The sequence below is a fragment of the Nymphaea colorata genome, chromosome 5 (genome assembly GCF_008831285.2).
Source record: "Nymphaea colorata isolate Beijing-Zhang1983 chromosome 5, ASM883128v2, whole genome shotgun sequence".
NCBI lineage: Eukaryota > Viridiplantae > Streptophyta > Magnoliopsida > Nymphaeales > Nymphaeaceae > Nymphaea > Nymphaea colorata.
Window position 1 is genome coordinate 2257944 of NC_045142.1, and position 15847 is coordinate 2273790.

The window sequence follows — 15847 nt, forward strand, 5'->3', positions numbered from 1 at the left end:
ATTTTTGACCCGAAGTAGCCTCAAACTCAGCAAGACAATCACTAAGGCCTTGAAAACACTTATATTTTCCTTCAATAAAAAGGAGGATATCATCAGCGTAAAAGGAAGAATGGATAGAACTTAAGCATCTAACCTTAGGGGCTCGAATCCTTCCAACTTGCAAGTAGGACAGGATACTGCGGCTGAGAACTTCCATGGTAACGAGGAACAGGTAAGGGGACAAGGGATCTCCCTGCCTCAGCCCCCTTTTTGTGTAAAACCAAGAACCTTCCTTGTCGTTAATTAGAAGCGCAGACGACACAGAAGAGATTACAATCATTATCCGCCTGATCCAGTTGGAACAAAAGCCAAGCAACTTGAGTCCATTCTCCACAAATTTCCAATTCACTCTGTCATAGGCCTTGCTAAGATCTATTTTGACACATGCCGCCTTAGTCTTACTCCAGGCGAGGGAGTGGATCACCTCCTGGCTGAAAAGGAAGCTGTCTTGAATGCTACGGCCCAACAAAAAAGCTGACTGATTTTGATCAAGGATACGGCTTAAGATGGGTCTCATCCGTAAGACCATGATACGAGTCAGGAATTTGAGGATGCTATTGCAAAGAGAAATAGGACGGAACTTGTCCAAAGTGTCGGCTCCCTCTTCTTTGGGAAGAAGAACAATGTGAGTTTTATTGATCCCCTTTACTATGCGACTGGACCGAAAAAAATCCTTAATAGCGAGGCTCACATCAGGTTCAATAATAGACCAGAACGACCGATAGAATTGATTGTTAAATCCGTCTGGCCCGGCAGCTGAGTCCTTATTCGCGCTGAAGACTGCCCATTGAATTTCCTCATCACGAATAGGGCTAACCAAATACTCATTTTCTTCTGCAGTCACCACCGGACCTGGAGAAACATTGGAGGGAAGGAGTCCAGTGCCAGCATTGTCAGTCAACAGGTCTTTGAAATGTCTAGTGCAAGTAGCAAAAATTTCGTCCATATCCGAAACCGCCCTATCACCATCCCTAATCATGTGGATACGGTTTTTCCTTTGCCTACCTATAGCAATGGCATGAAAAAATTTAGAATTAATATCACCTTCTCTCATCCACCTCACACGAGCCTTTTGTCTTAGTCGCTCCTCCTCCATCTTAATAAGCTTTAAGAGGGTGAGGCGAAGCTTCAACTCACGGGAGCTTGCTGTCGGATCGCCCTCTTCCATCTGCTTTTGAGCCGCTCCCACCTGCAGTCTAAGTCTGCCAATAATTTTGTCTAGGTCATTCGGACCTTGCTTGGCCCAAACACGAAGCTTATTTCTGACAAGTTGGAGTTTAGATACCAATCTAACCATGGGGCAGCCACCAACCTGCTGTGCCCAACCGTCTGCAACAAGGCTTCTACACTTGGGAAATTGTTCCCAATAGTTGAAATATTGAAAGACCGACATGCCGCTGGTAAAGGTGTGATTCCTCACAGCCTCCATCATAATAGGGCTATGGTCAGAAGAAGTGCGAGGCAAGATGCAAAGACTGAAAAGCCAATCACGACAGTCCCACCAGTCATGGGTGACAAAACAATGGTCAATCAGACTCTGCACATTGTCGGGCTCCATTCTATTGTTGGACCAGGAGAATTTGGTTCGGGAGTCGAGGATTTCCATGAGCTGATTGGCCCTGATGAAATTATTGAAGAGAATGCACGGCCACAGGGCAGGGGGTCTTCCTGATTTTTGTGACATATCCCTAACTGCATTAAAATCATCCAAGCAGACATGCGGCTTGCTTATGCTTGAAAGTTCAGCACTGAGCTCATCAAACTGGAACTTCCGAATACGAAAGTCCGGATGGAGATACACCCCTACAACTGAAAAAATTCTGTCAGAACTTAGGTGTTTAACTACGATAGAAATCCAATAAACTTGCACTTTTGATTCCTGCACCTGCACTTTGTCTGCATCCCACAATAGCCAAATCCTAGCCCATTGGCCATTAAGATGGATATTAGAAATAGAATGATATCTGGGGAACTTGAAACTTAGCTTTTCCAAAGTGGCCTCATTCAGTTTTGTATCTATGAGGACAGCAATGTCTGGGTTAGCATGCTGAAAAATAAGCTGAAGATCATGCTGGCCAGTGACGCCGGCCAGCCCACGAGCGTTCCAAGATAGGAACCTCATTGCGACCCCATAGGAAGGTGACATACACTACTACACCCTAGCAGGTCAGCTCTGTTAGGGCTATTTTCCGTTTCTTCCATACAAATTGTATTCTTTTCTTTAAGTAAAGGTACACTCATTCCTTGATCTCCTGGATCTTCAGCAGCGAGGAGGCTCTAGCTTCAGCTGCACTGAAGCTAAAGTGATCCATGGAGTGAGGACTTGGCAGCTCTGCGTCTGCGCGAGAAACCATTAAACCAGAAAGGACCTTGTCTGGCTAAGAAAGATTGCTGGACCTCTTCTTGAAAGAGCTAGTCGCTTTGCTTTTCAACTGGCGTTTCTTCTCCAATGGGCTTTTCCGATGGGGCAACATAACATTCGGGGGTTGATTCTGGGTATCATCAATAGCCATAGAATCCTTACTTTGGTGGGCTTGAAGGCTGCTTGCGCTCGCCATCCTCATAGATTCGGATGGAGCATTTGTTGTATTACAAGTTCTATCATGTTCCATCATTTCAACGTCAGACTCCTTGCCCTTCGCAGGTGACTCCTTAGCGTGCTCTACTGATTTCCTACTGGTGTGCTCAGATTTCTGCTTATATCTAGTCCCTTCCTCTTCTGCATTGACACCATCCTCTTTCTCGAGCAAACTGTGAAGGGCTGAGAATCTGTTGGCCTGGCCAGCTTGACCAGCCATTTTACTCCGGGAAAAGGACCGACGTTTGGGGCTTTTAACTGTCATCCAGGCCTTCCCATCATCTACTGTTGCAGGATCTTCTGAGGGGTCTTGCTTCAGCTCCTCACAAGCGAAAGTAAAGTGGGACGTCGCCCCACACCTAAGGCAGTATTTCACCTTCGATTCATATTCAACGCTTTGCGCCAGGGCAACACCTTCTTCAAACGATATTCTAACTTCATTCACTGGAATAAAGCCCAGCGGAACCTCAAGGAGCACACACGCATACCCCAAACTAGCGACCTCCTTAGTGAATGTGTCAGCTTCCGTAAACGTTGCCCCCATCATTTCAGCAAGCCTCTGGAAAATCCCCTTTTTCCATAACTCTGGTGGAAGATCTGGTAGCCGCACCCAGATGCGAACCCTACTCGATGATTCGAGTTTTAGAGGCAAACCAGGTTGCCATCGATTAGCGACAAGGACTCGCCCCCCAACTTTCCAGCATCCAGGCGCTAGAATCACTTGCAGGTCAGCCTCAATTGAGGCCCTAATGAGGAACAATCCCTTACCTACTGATGAGAACTTAATCGGACCTAATCCTGCCCAAAGAGAACGAAGGGAGGAGAAAATAAAACCATAGTCTAACCTGTTTCGGGTGCGTCCGCCTGAAAGCGTAGCAATGGCTGAGAACCGGAACGGGGCTTTAAGCTTCTCATGTGCTGATTTGGGAACGAACAGCTCCTTGCTGCCATCCACCTCTCGAATCTCCACCTCTTTCAGATTATCTTCTTCATCACTCTTGCACCCTTCCACAATGGATGCCCACGAGGGACCCTTTGCATCTGCCGTAGAGGGACCCTTTGCAACTGCCGTCACTATGGAAGGAGCAGCAGACTGAACACGAGCATTCCCTCCTTCCTCCATTCCGCAATCCATCTCTATGCCAGCATTAGGATCAGGCGTATCTCCTTCCATCGCCAATGAATAACAGATCGCCGGCCAGCCGACAGATCGCCGGCCAGCCGGCCGGCCACGAGAAGGGCACCGGTCGGCCACCAGAGAACCCTAGCCCTTGCTTTCACACCAATTTATAATAATATATCACTTAAAATGGCAAAGCCTTAAGCCCATATTTGACAGTTTTCGGAAAAGGCATTGCTCTTATTAAAAAAACACAAAAGGTAGTTTATATATATATATATATATCTATATATAAAATATGAACCGTGACTTTAGCTTTTTTTAAAGTTACCCAGCGGTCTAATTGTGGCGGTTCTATTAACATAATGGATGGTAAAAAAAAAAACTATGAGAAAAAAAAATGTTCATTTCCATCACTTACTATTAGTTTTCACATTTTTATATACTCTTTTCTCTCAACCACTCATTTGCATCAGATGAATAGCTAGAGTCATAATTTACTCACTCATATATATGTAAAAGTAAAAGTAGGCTCGAAAAATTTAAAAAAAAAATCAATGGTTTCAACAAAATGAATGTTGATAAAGGGCATCATGGTGGCATGCGATTGGCTGTCGTGATTTTGTGGTGCAACATCCTTTCCTTGAAAGGGACATGTACAAAGCATCTGAATGTTAATTAACAAGAGAATATAAATATACTAAAATGATGAATATAAATATACTAAAATAAACTACATATTCTCATAGAACACTTTGCTAATATTAGACTACTTTTCTCTTGCTTTGTCTTTTATTTGAGGTTTCGGAGGTCAATTTTATAGCTTGGATATGGGTTCGGGTCATGTGTTCTTTCAGCCTTTTCTGGGTCTACACGTTTAGACTTCAAATTTTGTTCTGCTATTCACTTGTTCATAACTTTTTCATCTTGTGGGTGTTTGATCACTTCAGGTTTTGGACATAAAATTCAGATTGTATCATGCTTTTTCTTATATATCGAAAGTCATCGTTCAACAAGTTAGGGATTTTAAGGTAGATGTAAAATTCACATTTTATCTTTTGCAATAACGACAAAAAGTCTAATCTAATATGAGAGAGAGGGTCTAATGTTTGATCCATTGGAACTCAAATTTTTTACGCAACTTACGTCACTGTACATCAAGGGCAATCAAACACTCTCTTAAATCTTTCTCATTTTTTGGCATCTCTCTCTTTCACACACAAAAAGGATGAATGTGATGTTTGGATGAAGGGAAAGTAATGAAAATTGAGGGAAAAGGATGGTTGTTCTTGTATTTAGTTGACTAGTTAAGAAGGAGAGAAAGAAAACGAAAACCAGAAGCCCTGTTTTGATATAGGTAAAGGAAAAAAAAATATTAATATAAATTGAATCAATCCAAAAATTGGAGAGATTGGCATAGAAAGGAAAGCATAGTTGGAAAACTCGCTGGGATAAAATTGAAAATCACCCGAGTCAACTTGGATCGCCAACAAATATGCCATAATCAAGGTTTGGCCCGAGTCAGCTCTGACTGGCCTTTGACTTGCCCAATTCAGCTGCAGTAATTTACATTATGGTTATTTGAATACTCTACCAAGTCGATGAGCTCGTTGACCCTGTGACTCAGTCATCTGCCAATCCGAGTTCATGAGTTTGCCAACGATAAAGGAAAGCCATGTGACATTTTTTTGTTCCTCAGTCTCTTTTTTTTCTTTTCCTTTCCGTTTATTCTTTTTTCTCCCTTTCCTTTCATCCAAATAGGGCGGAAGTCTCGTTGGTAAATCGATAAGTTTCAATACTAAAGGTGATTATCCCAGCAGAGAACTGGCTTTAATCCTTCATAGAACCCTGAAAGTCTAGGGTTGCAAATAAGTTGGATGAGGCTAAGATAACTAAATACATTTACAAGTTGGATGGATATCAAATCCAGTACAACCAAGAATGACAAAACCCTCAAACCAGATCCATTTCACTAGCAACCTTGAGTAAAACGGCCCACCGCATCTTAACTAGTTGAATGAGATTACTCAAGAGTTCAATCCAAGCACTTAAACTCAAACTTTATCTTTACTGGAAAGTGCCGCAAGATCTAAAGCATTGAAACCCATTATTATTTTAACTTTTATTCTTCATATGGGTCATTTTCTTTCCCAAGCATCATTTTTTGTTAACTTAGGAAAAGAATGAAAAAAAGTGTTTTTTCTTGATGGCATTCATTCATGGGGCTTTGACTACAATAAAGTAGGAGGCAGAATAAACTGGTTCTGCATTGTAGGATGGTGCTCTTTTTTATATATATATATATAGGTTGGTCCTAATTTTTGATTGAGACTTTTTTTTTCTTTTGCTGAATAAGAAGAATATTTCATCCTACTGGCCAAAGGAGAATCAAAGCTCCTACCTATACCTTTGTCCTCCTAATATATAGGGTCTACTTTCGGTGCTCAGGAGGGCCACCCTTGTCTTGGTTACCCCCCATTTGCAGCACAGAAAGTTGATGCCCCAAGACCACCTAGAGCTCTTGTCTCATCCATTGCACCAACTCCTTTGAGGACTATACCTTCTTTTTCTATACTCAAAACTCGGATTTCGTCAAAATTGGAGCCGGGTCAAATGGACCTGTTGGTGGAACCTGCATCACATGTGCACCCATGTGCCAAACTAGTACTTAAACTTAACTTCAAGTGGGGCCTTATTAGTTAAATCAAGCTAAAGCGACATTAGTGAATGATCTAAACTCAAGGTTCCCAGTTAAGCTCAATGAAATTCACACATGCTCCATTAAATTGAAACATGAAGAGAAGAAAATGTTTGTTTTCGAGGGAGCTGGTGCAATGGTCAGTGTTTGGGCTGGTAGCCGTCCAGTTTATATTTTGAATCACCAGGGCATCGACTCTCTATACTGAAAAAAAAAGTGCTTGACACACAAGTTGAAACAAAGTAGTGAGGCGAACATCCCAAGGCACTGAAAGTATGCCATGTACTCTAAAAAGACAAGGGGTTGGGTGGGAGCTTCTGCTCTCATGTAGGTGGTAGGATGAAATACTCTTTCTGCTCATCCAAAGAAAAGATAATGTCTAATGTTTGAGCACACAAATAGCAAATATCATCTACCTTTAAAGTTAATATATAGATCAATGCTTAACTTTCGAGAAAAAAATTTCAAAAGCCCTTTATTAACAAGCTGCATTAATTTTTGATATAAGATAATGATATATACCTCTTTTGAGGATAAAAATAGCTTTCATTTGCCAAGGAAGAACCAATTCTTTACAAGGGATGTTTTAATACTTTATATAAAAAATTATTGATTTTTGTTCATAGGTAACTCTTCGAGAAATTCTGTCAAAAGTTCAACATCTATTTGTTAACTTTTAAAAGTTGAGAAGTGATCTATTATCTGCATAAAAGTTATATGCACTTTTTGTAAGCAATTAGTGCCTTGTCTGTAGGGGTTTCTACTTGGTTCTGACTCAGCCCGATTTATTTTCAGCTCGACTCGAGCTTTTTTTAGTGTAGATACCTCTTAACTCATCCAACTGCACGTGGAGACATATGTCTACGTTCCTCTCTATGCATCATCTGAACTCTGATTGGATTCGATGACAAATGGTCAAGCATGTTTTTGTGCTTTGGACCTTATCCCAACATTATCTCTAATGTGTTTATTTGTCTCTTCACAATTGGTGTTTTGGTTGTCCTGGATCCTAGCCGTTAGTATTCCTAGTTTTATCATGTCTTTTCTTCAGAAGCTTATAACCCATGACTCTGATTCGCAAAAGATATATAGAAAATGGGTCCACGCCAACTAAGGCCGACCATCGATGGTCGGCGTAGAACTGATGCTTCCACTAAGCAATGGTTTTCGAGTCGGGGTAAAGCTTTTTCAAGGCCCAGGCTGCTTAGAAATGTCAAATCACATTAGTACTTTTTAGATACCTTTTTCCTCATACTATGCACATGAAAAGCACATCCCTTTTTCCATAGGGAAAGCTATTCCCAAGCCAAATTCCAAAGAAAGCAACACACTTTTATAGCTCAAATGTTAGTTTTCTTCGTTATAGCTGTTATCTAGGGACTTTTCCTAGAAATTCATGGATAATTAAGCTTTGTCAATATTATTTTGTCTTTGATTAAGACTTCTAATGAATCATTTGGGCAACTCCTCAGCTTCGCGAGCACTGCTGCCACAAGTGGCAAGTAAGAGGAAAATGTGAAGAGTGTCAAGTTGAAAGATTAATTTTTGTCCATTGAAAATCTTTCTAAGCACCTTACATGTGGACAACAAATCAACATCAAGAGGAGAGGTGGAGTCAAGATTTTTTTTCCCTAAGGGGTCACTTTGTAATTTCTAAAACTTTTAGAAAAACTAAACAAAAAAATTTGAAATTACTAAGTAGTGAGATTTCAATTTTTCAAAATCTTAGGGAACCATGGCCCCCTGCCAGCCCTCCTTTGGCTCCTCTTATCGAAAGATTTAATGACTATCAAAAAGAAGAAAAATTTAAGGTCTTGTATAAGGGCCAAGATTTTCATGAGAACGATTTTACTGTTATGACATTTAATTGGATTGACAAGATGAGTGGTGATTCCTAATTGATTCGCCTGAATCGATCAATCAGCCGATTTACTGAATCGGCAGAGTGCCGATCCGGTTCCTTAACTGAATTTAATAACACTAGTTTTTTTAATTAAGATTTTGAATGGTGATTACTTAGTGGAACTTTTCTTTTTGCAGTCACAAGGGCCCATTTTATTTAATCTGAGTGGGTGTTCTGGAGTCGCGAATTCAAAATTAGCACAAAAATGATATAATTTTACTGTAAAAGTTATCAAAATCTTGAAGGTTCGTACTTAGGGGAAAAAAAGATGAAGTAATGGAATGAGATTGGAAGCAGTCACTTGAGCCGTTACCAAAAGTGCAAAGATCAAAAGGGTTGCTTAGAAAGACAACTAAGAAAGTTGAACAAAGAGAATAGGAATCCAAATTCAGAGAAAGAGAGAGAGATGCTCAGAAACACAGCTAAGAAAGTGGAAAGTTGAGGAAAGAATTCAATTTCTGAGTGGGGATGCTTGGCAATTTGAGATTCTCTCTCCTTCAAAAATCTTTTCTGGAGAGGGGAGTTGGAAACTTCCCGCCCCCAAACATACCAGCCTCCTCTCTCCTTCCTTTTCCACGCCAGCACAAGAATCGGCATATCTATCTCTCTCTATCTGGGAGTTTTGGCGATTGGAGAATGCCTCCAGTGCAAGAATCTCTTGCTTTTCCCACGCCATCACCAATATTCGTTTCTCCTTTATATCCTTCCTTAGGGGCCCCCATGGCCCTCTTCTCCTTACCTTCCCATTCCTCCTCCTTTTTCCTCTCTCTTCTTTTGTGTTATTTTCCCTGTGGAGAACGCGTACCGACACCGAGAACGGTTGGTCGAACAAGCCTTGTAAGCGTCCTTCTTAGCCCCTCATCCGTGGCTTATGCCATAGAGAATCCTTTTTCCATTCGCCGAACTTAAGCTCGTTTACGTCGAGAATGGCCGCTTCTGGTACCAATCATCTCATGCATCCATGTGTCTCCGGTGATCTCTCTCTCTCTCTCTCTCTCTCTCTCTCTCTCTCTCTCTCTCGCTCGCTCTCATGTGATAAATGAATCCTTTTGTTGATTAATCCTATATGGTATCCATTTTTTTCCCTTCAAATTCACCGTTTTGACGGCTACCCGTTAGTTGAAAGGACATAATAATGCTGGGTCTCTATAATTTTGACAATCTTATGCTGCAATATGCGGAATAATGATAAGTTCCATTTAGAACCCCTGATCGACTGGTAGAATGCTATTTGATGGTAATCAGAAACAGGATCTCAGACGCAAGTGATTGCTTCTGAGTCCTATGCTCTGTAAGGGTACTTCTAATTGATCCCCGTCTCCTACATGGGATTGGAAAAATGGGAGAGTGATATTGGTCCATGACAAGCCCTGTGTATTCGCACAGTAATGATGAATTTACTACGAAAGAGAATTAACAGAAACGATACAATTACGGGACAATGAAGAAAAAGTGGCCTTTTTGTTAAATTTATTTCTCTTGACAATAGAAATGAAAGTTGCAGACTTTAGGCAAGAAAAAAAGTATGTCATAGATGCAGATTCTGGTAGGAGTCCCCATCGCTAAATGACCAACAATTGAAATTGATGAAAGCTATATGCCAGTTTCATCACAACTTGGCGTTGTACTACACAAGTTCCATCCGATCAAGGATCGTATATTTGTCAACTGCAAGATGCGTAAATTATGTTCTAGTATGTCCACTAGGCAGGTCCTAATTCTTGTTCCATTCTCTACTTTGAGAACTTTGTTTAGGATTGCTACTAAGTATTGCTAATTGGATATTCATGTTCTTTTGTCACTAGCTGGATGGAACATTGTTCACCATTGACCACTGATATTGGTGCACTCTTCGATGGATATTTTGTTGTTCAATAGCTAACATAATTCTTGTAATTTTGATCTCACAACTAATTTTACCCCGACATGGTAGTTTGAGGGATGCTTATCTGCAATTGTGTATGTGTGAACTACAACCACGTCTGTATCTTGAACTCATTCACTAATTCCTCTTTGCGGATGCAACCTTTAAGCTGCTCAAGATACTCTGCTAGGTGTTGTAATTTTGAGTATCATTACTCATTAGTAGCGTCAGCTTTCATGTTCTGCACAAACAGGTTTTTTTCCTATAGTAGAACAATTTGTTCCAGAGGGACCAGAAACACACCATTTAACTCATTAGTTGTAGAAAGAATATCTATCCTTGTATAATCTGCAGACCATTTTCTTTATCACCCCAAGCTAAATCTATTATCTGCAAAGGCATTTGGGTTGTGGATGGAAGATCAATTGTGTTAGATTTTTTTTTTTTAAAAAAAAGGTTTCATGAATGCGACTAGATTGATTATGATGTTGCCACTAATTTATTTTTCTTTTGCTGATTTTGTGTACAATAATAAGGCTGCCATTCTTCACCTTGCATTCCTAAGCGATCTCGATTAATAAGGTGGCTTAGCAAGCTGTTCAAGGGGTCAAATCACAGAATAACAAATGGTCGATGTCCAAGGGCTGTAGGAGATGAGAAGATATCTTGGCATGCTCCAGTGAATTCTTTGGTAAGATGTACATATTATCTTCCTTTAAAGCATAATTTGACATAGTTCGGCAGTTTTGACCCTCTGGCTTCTCATGCTTTTCAATTTTGTGGCATATCTAAAGGTTTTTTGTCCAAAGTTTTGCACCTGAAAGAAGTACAGATGCTTGCATCGAGTACCCTGTGTAAATAATCAGTCTTCTGATAAATTGGTTGCTTATTTGAAGTGGTCATGCACTTACAGTTTTATCATAATTTACTTCACTTTGTCATCTTCATAGTTATAGAATCTCAAAGATACTTTTCTCTTCTCTCTGTTTATCATATGACTTGAGTCTTTGTTTTCATCAGGATGAAAGATCAAGATCTGAAAATGAAGATCTAGACCATGCAATCGCACTTTCTTTGGATGAAGAATATAAGAAACACAATGGTTAGCACTTCTTTGTAAAGATTCTTGCAGCATTGCTAGTTCCCTTACCTTTTATTTTGCAACAATTTTTGGAAAGCCCTTACGAAATGCAAATTCATAGGTCCTTCCAACATTCTCCAGTATAATAGTGATGGCTATTGATTTCTATTTATTCAGGTTGCAGGCCAGAAGCTGATAGTGATGAAGACCTTGCTAGGGCCATCCAGGAAAGCATGAACGTGTCTCTCTACCCATCCCACCCAACACCATATACGCCTGGGCCGTTTTTTCATCCAGGAAATAGGTCACCTTTCAAAGCCTTTCTTTATCCTACCATGTAATCACTTCTTGTAGTTCAGATAACTTTTTACTTTTGAGTGTTCATATGCAGTGAATATTCATAAGTTGTGAACAAACTAGGGAGTGGTTTTCATATTTGTTCTCAATACACCCAGAAATGGGTTAGGTCGTGGTTTGCCTTTAATACTCTCGACGTTCCTAGTATGTCGGCTTTGTAACTCATAGTAGGTAGCCTGATTAGGTAATCTATTGCTGATATAAGATCAATCTTGTTGGAAGTAAGTGGCATTGGATGTCCACATTGTGAAAACAAGCAAGAGGATGGCGATTAGGTGACTTATCCTGTGAGCTGGGCTCACGAAAGTTAGAATGTCTCACTTGATTATGCAAGTCACTGTGGGTTGGTGCACTTTGCACTTAAGGATCATGGAGTCTTTTGCTCTTCAAAAAAATACTATGCTTGACTTTATAAGGCCCATCTTCTTTAGTTTTATTTTGAAAATATAAGAGATTTTATTTAATAATGTCTACAAATTTATGTCTACAGTACCTCCATTTGACGTGACATGTTTTAGCAGAATTTGTGGTGGATGTCATCATGAAATATTTTCTGGACGCTACCTAAGCTGCATGGGAGCCTTTTGGCATCCTCAGTGCTTCCGTTGCCATGCTTGTGGGGAGCCAATAACCGAGTCTGAGGTATTTCATCTTCAATAGTTTGTTGCTTATGATTGTCATTTAACAGTGTGCCAGTTATTTTTCAGTTGTAGAATTATTTTTTATTAGGCTGGGAGTGTTTCCACCACAATTTGCAACAATAACTCTTCCAGAAGGACTGACTTTAATGAGGGAATTCCTTTCACAGTTTTCTTTGTCAGGTTCTGATCCTTATCATAAACATTGTTATAAGGAGTTGCACCATCCCAAATGTGATGTCTGCCACCACTTTGTAAGTGCATTGACTGGCACTTGCTCTTATCATTTCATTTAACCTAAATTTGTTGCTTTGCCCATGCTAAGCCATGCAGGTTCCAATGCTATATTATAAGAAGCTGTTTTGTCAAATTATTCTCAAATTATCATTCATATTTTTTCACACACTATTGGATTATTTATGTAAGTCAAACTCAAAAGATTAATCAGGTCACATGGTGATCTGCCGAAAGATGTAAAGCATTTTCTCCTTTGGGGATAACACGGGTGGTATATGCATGTTAAATGGAGACATAGTCAGTTGGATTTTATGAATCAGTGCATGTGTGCATCTTCACCAAGTGTTGCTACAATTTAGCCTTGGTTTGATGATCAAGTGGAAGGTTTTAGTTTTTCATTTTAATAATTTTACATTTATATACCTGCTCCATTTTGTAATTGTGAAGTCAGTCTCAAAAACCTCGGAAGTTCCCATGTATGTCAAGAGAATGATGAAAATCCTTGTGTAATCAAGAATTTTTAATTTGCTGGTCGGTATTTTGTGTCTTGATGTTTGATATAACATGTATTCAGTTGGTTCCTTTTTCCAGCTCTTTTAGCGTTACAGTGCAATCACCGTAACTTAAGTCCTTTTTAGCCTATTGTTGGTTCTGCATGAATTCCAGCTAAAACAGTTGCCCCTTTTTTCTTTTTTCTGTTTGCTTTTAAATGATTTACTGTGCTATAAAAACTTTTCTGTAAAAATGGGTTACTTGCATTACCTTTTCTAAGATCTGCTGAGGCACAAGATGACTTTCTCTTCTCTTGAAAATGAACCTGTATGATATTTGTTTTTAATTCAAATGGTACCCTATCCAACCTAAGTTAAACATGTTATATCTTCTCGTATTCTGCCTCCTCCAGATTCCCACAAACAGAGCTGGCCTAATTGAGTATAGAGCACATCCATTTTGGGGCCAGAAATATTGTCCTTCTCATGAGCATGATAACACGCCTCGCTGTTGTAGTTGTGAGCGCATGGAGGTATCCAGATTCTCTGTTTATTTATATACCTCCTTCTTTTCTGTGTATAATTGCTTTCAGGTTTCAAGAATAGTTGTTATGATAATAATATGTGAGTTTGCCAAATAGTCAAGGAATACAAGATTTATTTCTTTGGAAGATGGGCGCTGTTTATGCCTGGAATGTCTGGAAACTGCTGTAATGGATACCGGCGAGTGCCAGCCACTTTACCATGCCATCAGGGACTACTATGAAGGAATGAACATGAAACTGGATCAAGAAATTCCCATGCTTCTAGTTGAGAGACAGGCCCTCAATGATGCCATGGAAGGCGAGAAGGTTCAGAAATTAATTTGGAGACCTTTTTCATTTTGAATTTCCTGTTGTTACAAAAATGATTCTGTTCCCAGGGTCATCATCACATGCCTGAGACAAGAGGCCTATGCCTTTCAGAGGAGCAGACTGTTACCACTGTATGAGGATTTCTAATTTATGCCTCTTAAGTTTCTAGTTCAGGTTGGACTCTTTTCTGAAGTCTCGACAGTGTTTCTTATTAGAGTCCACATTTGTCTTCTCATGTACAGATCTCTAAGAAGCCAGACATTGGAGAGAACAAAGTAAAAAATATGCGAACTCAACAAAAGAGATTGACTCGAAGATGTGAAGTCACAGCCATTCTGATCCTTTATGGGCTTCCAAGGTACTCACTTTCTCATCCAATATTGTGGTTTTGAGAGGGAAACGTGTAAAAAGTCGACATTCTATGATGTCCTGTTGTGGTAAATGATCAGGGCCCACAACTATATATTCCCAGTCTCATGTTTTTACATCTGTAAGAATCCTAAATAATCATTTTAATTACCTTTTATTTGGACAAGACTGAAGACTCTGCGTTTGGTCATACATATCAAAGATCACCTTCTATGCCCTATCTTCTACTAGTATTTCATAAGTGAAAATTCGCTTTCAGGAAGCTCCGGTAATGCATCTTCATTTTCAATGCCAACAGTCCAAATCTCATGTATTGTAGATGAAATTCGAGTAATATTTATTTGAACTTTCAAATCATGAGATGTCTTTTCTCATGAGCTGAACCGTATTCAACTATCTAAGGGTTTGTAAGATATATTGTCTTTTCCATTTCTGCTGTCTTTTATAAGTAACAATTCCTCCCAATAAGGTTGACAGTCGTGGGGGTACTCAAATCAAATTCATGTTTCACGTACTCAAATTCATGGTTCACTCTTCATAGTCGAACAACGTTAGTTGAGCAACTATTTCTCCTGTAGATCCAATCTGCCTTAAGTGCAGTAGGCTATATCCTGTTCCTAACCTGGCTAGGCTCAGGTGAAGTGTCGTCTGTGCAACTTCCACAAGGCACTAGCATTTTATAGTTACAGATTCAAAGCTTAACTTGAAGGCAACGAGTACAAAACTTCTTCGGGAACTGGCATTGTCTATTTTCTTAGCAATTATCTTTCTTTGTTTTACTAGTTATGTGTTGGGTGCCCACGCAGATTGTTAACCGGCTCTATTTTGGCTCATGAATTGATGCATGGCTGGTTGCGCCTTAAAGGTAAGGTGGTGGTTTTCTGGTTTTCATTTTGATGATGACCTGCTGAAAGGTGATTTCCTTCTAGTTTTGATAGTCTCTCTCTGCCTCTCTGTGCACTTGCAATATGCTATTCTCTAATAAGTATTGATACTGCAGGCTACCGCAATTTAAGCCCCGAGGTGGAGGAAGGAATATGTCAAGTGCTGTCATTTATGTGGCTTGAGTCGGAAGTGATGGCGGGCTCAAGTAGTGGTGCATCCTCCTCATCCTCGTCATTTTATTCATCGAAGAAAACTGGCAGAAACGACGTAGAGAAGAAGTTGGGCAAATTCTTCATGCATCAAATAGCACATGACACTTCAACAGCTTATGGAGATGGGTTCAGAGCTGCCAACAGAGCTGTGAACCAGTATGGGCTACGACGCACTCTCGACCACATCCATATGACAGGACAGCTTCCATTGTAAGAGGGTGCATTGTATTACTAAGCCATCCTAACTGCAGAACTAATGCAAAAGCCTGGTTCTAGAATGATTGCCTCGTTGTTTTTGAAGGGGTTTTATCGATGCTGGAAGAATCACAGTAGAATATTGGTTTGTACTTATTGTTAAATAATTATTTATTTTCACAGAAGTATTCCATGTCTTATGATTCGAACTGAGAACAATAATGAAAAATGTCTGTAAAGATGTCAGTGGGCAGGTAGCAATTTCATTTGTAATGAGCGAAAGCACATGCCTGTTTGCAAAATCAACCATATTTGGACCCCTTTTA

At 40.0% G+C, this 15847-nt stretch overlaps 1 protein-coding gene across 2 annotated transcripts; it reads left to right on the top strand.

Annotated features, from left to right (window-relative positions):
- The first annotated feature begins 8712 nt into the window (after positions 1-8712).
- LOC116254555 (LIM domain-containing protein HDR3) lies at positions 8713-15721 on the top strand. 2 transcript variants are annotated; one of them, XM_031630010.2, is made up of 12 exons: positions 8713-9310; positions 10739-10893; positions 11223-11304; positions 11461-11587; positions 12162-12282; positions 12449-12532; positions 13420-13539; positions 13648-13857; positions 13929-13991; positions 14103-14218; positions 15036-15094; positions 15230-15721. In XM_031630010.2, the coding sequence occupies exons 1-12, from the start codon at positions 9265-9267 to the stop codon at positions 15538-15540; spliced, it is 1494 nt and encodes a 497-aa protein (XP_031485870.1). In that variant the 5' UTR covers positions 8713-9264; the 3' UTR covers positions 15541-15721. The 2 variants fall into 2 exon arrangements, with proteins under 2 accessions (XP_031485870.1, XP_031485871.1); XM_031630011.2 differs by lacking the exon at positions 12449-12532.
- The last annotated feature ends 126 nt before the right edge of the window (positions 15722-15847 follow it).